This window comes from Morone saxatilis, unplaced genomic scaffold (genome assembly GCF_004916995.1).
Source record: "Morone saxatilis isolate NCDOM2014 unplaced genomic scaffold, NCSU_SB_2.0 Contig8, whole genome shotgun sequence".
NCBI classification, from domain to species: domain Eukaryota; kingdom Metazoa; phylum Chordata; class Actinopteri; family Moronidae; genus Morone; species Morone saxatilis.
Window position 1 is genome coordinate 22,943,239 of NW_023340257.1, and position 4,217 is coordinate 22,947,455.

The 4,217-nt window shown below is 39.2% G+C and overlaps 1 protein-coding gene across 4 annotated transcripts in view; it reads right to left on the minus strand.

Moving 5' to 3' along the window:
* Positions 1-3,648, minus strand: part of LOC118342222 (rho GTPase-activating protein 42) — a 58,170-nt gene extending 54,522 nt beyond the window's left edge. For all 4 annotated transcript variants that reach the window (XM_035680713.1, XM_035680712.1, XM_035680711.1 and 1 more), the window contains exon 1: positions 3,363-3,648. In XM_035680713.1, the coding sequence (XP_035536606.1) occupies positions 3,363-3,516 (154 nt within the window). In that variant the 5' untranslated portion in view covers positions 3,517-3,648. The remainder of the gene's footprint in view (positions 1-3,362) is intronic.
* Positions 3,649-4,217: the final 569 nt, after the last annotated feature.

Consider the following 4,217-nt stretch of genomic DNA (forward strand, 5'->3'; position numbering starts at 1 on the left):
ATCTGCTGAAGTTCCCCTTTAAGGCACCTGGAAAAGAAATATCATTATCTGCAACATTTTGGTTTTTGTACAAATTTAACAAAGATGCATCATGACCTTTAGAGGTGCTGGTAGGCACATTTTGCTATTGGATTTTGCTGCTAGACTGAATCAAACTAGTATTTTCTCCCTGTTTCCTATCTTTGCGCTAATCTAAGCTAACCAGCTTCTGGCTATAGTTTCATATTTATCATATAGACATGACAATGGTATCGATTTTTCATCATATATTTCTTGGCAAGCAAGAGAAAAGCATATTTCCCAGAACTTCCACATTTGCTTCACTTAGTCATGGTCACTGTCAGTTGGTTTCAACAGAAAATCTTGACAATATGGTTTGGGCGTCTTGTGTTACCCACATTCTCTCACCATTTGAACTTTACCAGATAGATTTCAAATATACAACATTAGCCTCCATTGATGCCTGGCTACCTGCCCAAGAGCTTTGTATACAAACTTACCTAGCCCATCTAAAATGTATCATTATATGGCTTGTATCTGCGGTTTCACCCACCCTACTCACAAAGGGATAATTAGCGCTTTTAGTGTATTCAATTACTGCAGTCAAGCGGAGGGATTAATAAAAGTCAGCAGTTGTTATTTACACCAGGTGTGAACAGTCAGTGCCAGCCACAGATAGTAAGGCAAAGCTATTCACAGCATCTGCAGATAGATGGTACTTGCACCTGAAACAAATTATTCAAACCTACAAAAATAAGTGTAACTATGGTGGGATGTTTTGTTTCATAATCCTCATCATGAGCATTAATACATTCATTATAAAGATATGACTAAGACTGCAATGTTTTATTACCATGTGTACATATCGAAAAGAGAGAAAAATGTAATACACTGATGAATGATGGTGGTTGTGGTTAGACCAAGAAAAAAGACACAGCCTCTATTTTATCCCCAAAGCCAAGTTTGATTCTGCCTTTCTTAAACTATTTCAGCAACAACAAGGAGTCAAATGTTAATTATTACACGGTTAATCCTACAAGGAAGTAAAGCACCATTTCTGACCATACTTAATTGTCTTTAAACATATGACTGACTTCCCATTTTACATCCTATACCCATATATACTACACACACACACACACGTTAATGCAGTTTCATTAATGTGCAGAAGCCTTTTACAGGTAATGTATTAACATGAACGTCAACCTTGGCTCAACGGGCCTCATTCACACAGACAGCCCACGAGATGGCCAACAAATTATGTTATACTATTCTATTTTGAAACATGAGGTGATTACTATTAAAACAGAGCTCCATTAAAGGTCTTCCAGTAATGTCACCACTGATGGTGGGTCATAAAGGGTCATAAACCTCTGTGGCGTCTTAAGTTAAGGACCATCAATAATTTACTTCCGTTTCTTCGCTTCCCGTGCTCTCACTCCACCCCTGACCGAAACTGGGCTTTCCAGATAAAGGACCGTTCCACTCATTGCTACACAGAAAAGACAAATACAGCCCAAAATCCCTTCCTATAGCTGGTTGAGTTGAGAGTTTCTTTGTTATTTACTGTAACACTTTACACTTTCACTTGTAGGTGAGCTTACAATAAGTTAATAAGTTACACAATCACTAGTTGATTTACATTCATCAAGTTTAACTTTTTGACAGCAGAGACCTGGGACATGGAATGTTTGGGATACACTAGGGTCTCTGTTATATAGTGTCTGTGCATTCATGAAAGGCAATCATTGTCTCTATTCAATTGCTGCTACCTTGCTGAATATGCATAGCATAACCTGGAGCGTTACGGCCATATTTGGTATTAAACTACATGGACCTTTGACACGCAGAGTGTCCTAACTGCCATGAATAAACCATTCAGCAGGGTTTGCTGTCCACCTGCTGTGCCCTGCCCACTGACAGAACAGCTTTCCTGCTAAAAAAAGAAGTATAAAATAGGTTAAAATGTGGGGCCAATAAAACTACATAGTAATCAAAGCCTTCAGTATACATGAGGAGAATCAAAATGTTTTTATATTCTGTGTACTCCTAACAGTAGAATGAGCCAGTATGAACCTATATTAAGGCCCAGTCATGCAAAAAACAAAAAGATAAAACAAAAACATAATGTGATATAGCTTTGCTTTATTACAACTCAGCTCAGTGATCACTACACAAAAGGCCCATACGATACAAGAAATCTTGGCTTACACCCCCATGGTTACCATCATGCCTGAATATTTCTGGTACAAAAGCCACAAATACAAGACACAAATACAAACAGTCTAATAATGTGCAACATGTTAAAACTATAATAAAATGTTTGATGCTAAAGTTTGATATTGCATTGTTAACCCTTGTCAATATGTCTATAGGTGGTGTTTCAGCTTCAATGACTGAGCGACTGTTTTGTCCACAAGAGCAACAAAAAGCAAAAAGCAAAAACATGTACTGTAGAATGTTGATAAAAAAAAAATGAACACATGAAAACAATGATGCTCTCTCACAAAGGTTGACAGGACCAGGTTGAATTGTGAATATTATTGCACTGCCATGGCCTTTCTATCACACTGCCATGGCCGTCTCATCCTATTCCAAGCCTATTCCATATTTATTAGGCCTATATTTCTAATCTTTCTCCATTTCACAGACACACTTTCCATCCCCACAGTGATACAGCAGAACAGGAAGTCCACTTTAATCAGCACAGTGGAATTTGAGATTAAACTTGGAATTTGAGAGGACAATGACCCATGACCCAGTGCTGCATCCGCATCCAGACAGTCATACAGCTCTCATTCATGCAGTCATTAAAGACTAGTCTATATTTCCCCCCTGATAGGTGACTTGAAAGCCCTTGAGGGTGAAAGTATCTTCCATTAATGTACTGAAGTAAAGCAAATTCCAGATCTGCACTACTCATATGCATGTCTGTGGCCTTGTGGTTGTGTATTAGAGCAGAGTAAAACCATTCATATCATAGACTGTGGTCTGTACTCTCAGGCTCTGTTAGACAAGCCTATGCATGCATGCATGCTCAGCCAGGGAGGCAGACAAAAAGACAGGGAAAAAAAGGTATCCTGGAAATCCAACAACCTCCAAATAATGAATTATGTGTGTTTTTTTGCAAAGCTTTTCACCAGCAATATAAATGCTTCCCAATGGGAGAGCACAGGGTTATTCAGCTCCCGGTGGCTTGAGTTCAAATATGGACCATTCAGACACTAACACAGCAGACTTAAATAGCTGTAATGAATGCATCCTCTAATTACAAGGCGCCTGTGGCTTTCAGGTAGTTACACTTATAAAAGATTATTTGTGGACCCCTAGGAGTGGAAAAAGGGCCACGTTGGGCTACTTACTCTTGAGCGCAGTGATGAGCATATTCCCATCCTTGATGAGGTCTTTGATGAATTTATTTGTCCGCTCTAGCTCGATTTCATGGCATTTGATACGCTCTCTGAAGTCCGGACTGTCCAGGAAAGAGTCCGTGAACTCCAAAGTGGGGAGTCCCATTGTACCCCAGCGACCAAGTTGCTTTTCAAACTTCAGAACTCGGTATATAAGAGTTTTTCACTTTTCATCACGTAGCTCCGATGTAATACAGCCGCCTCCAAATTGACCAAGAAAAGTTTTCCTGCTCCGCTGAGTTCCTCACTTCCGCTTGGATTTTCTCTTTTTTTCTTTTTTTTTTTGGCTACCTATCATAAAAAATAGTGGTCGTGTGACTCCTGCTGGTTAGTTTTGGATAGTTTACAGCACTTTCTGTAGACCCGCACTCGGTCCCTCTCTTACTCACACATTCAGGGACTATATTTTACAGTACGCCAGCCCTTAACCTTTGTTCAAAGTGAACATACTGTATCAAAGCAGCATTTCACATAATACAATAAACCGTAGTTTATACACAAACTAATGGCTTTTATTTTTTTATATGTTATATTATTATGGGTTGATCAGAGGAGTTAAAGCAGGACTGACTCAAGAGTTTTTGGGGTTCCTATGAACAGAATATGACCCCCCCCCCACCACACTTCACTTCCCATTTACCCACAAATCACTAAGAAAGATACATTGACAGAGCCACAGTGAATCTGAGTTCAGTTTCTGCACAAATACAGAAATAGTACAAAACCACGAGATATAAGCACATAGGCTACTAATCTGATAGCATTATATTATTATTTCTCGGGCCAGCTTGAGTCAGAGCAGCATGT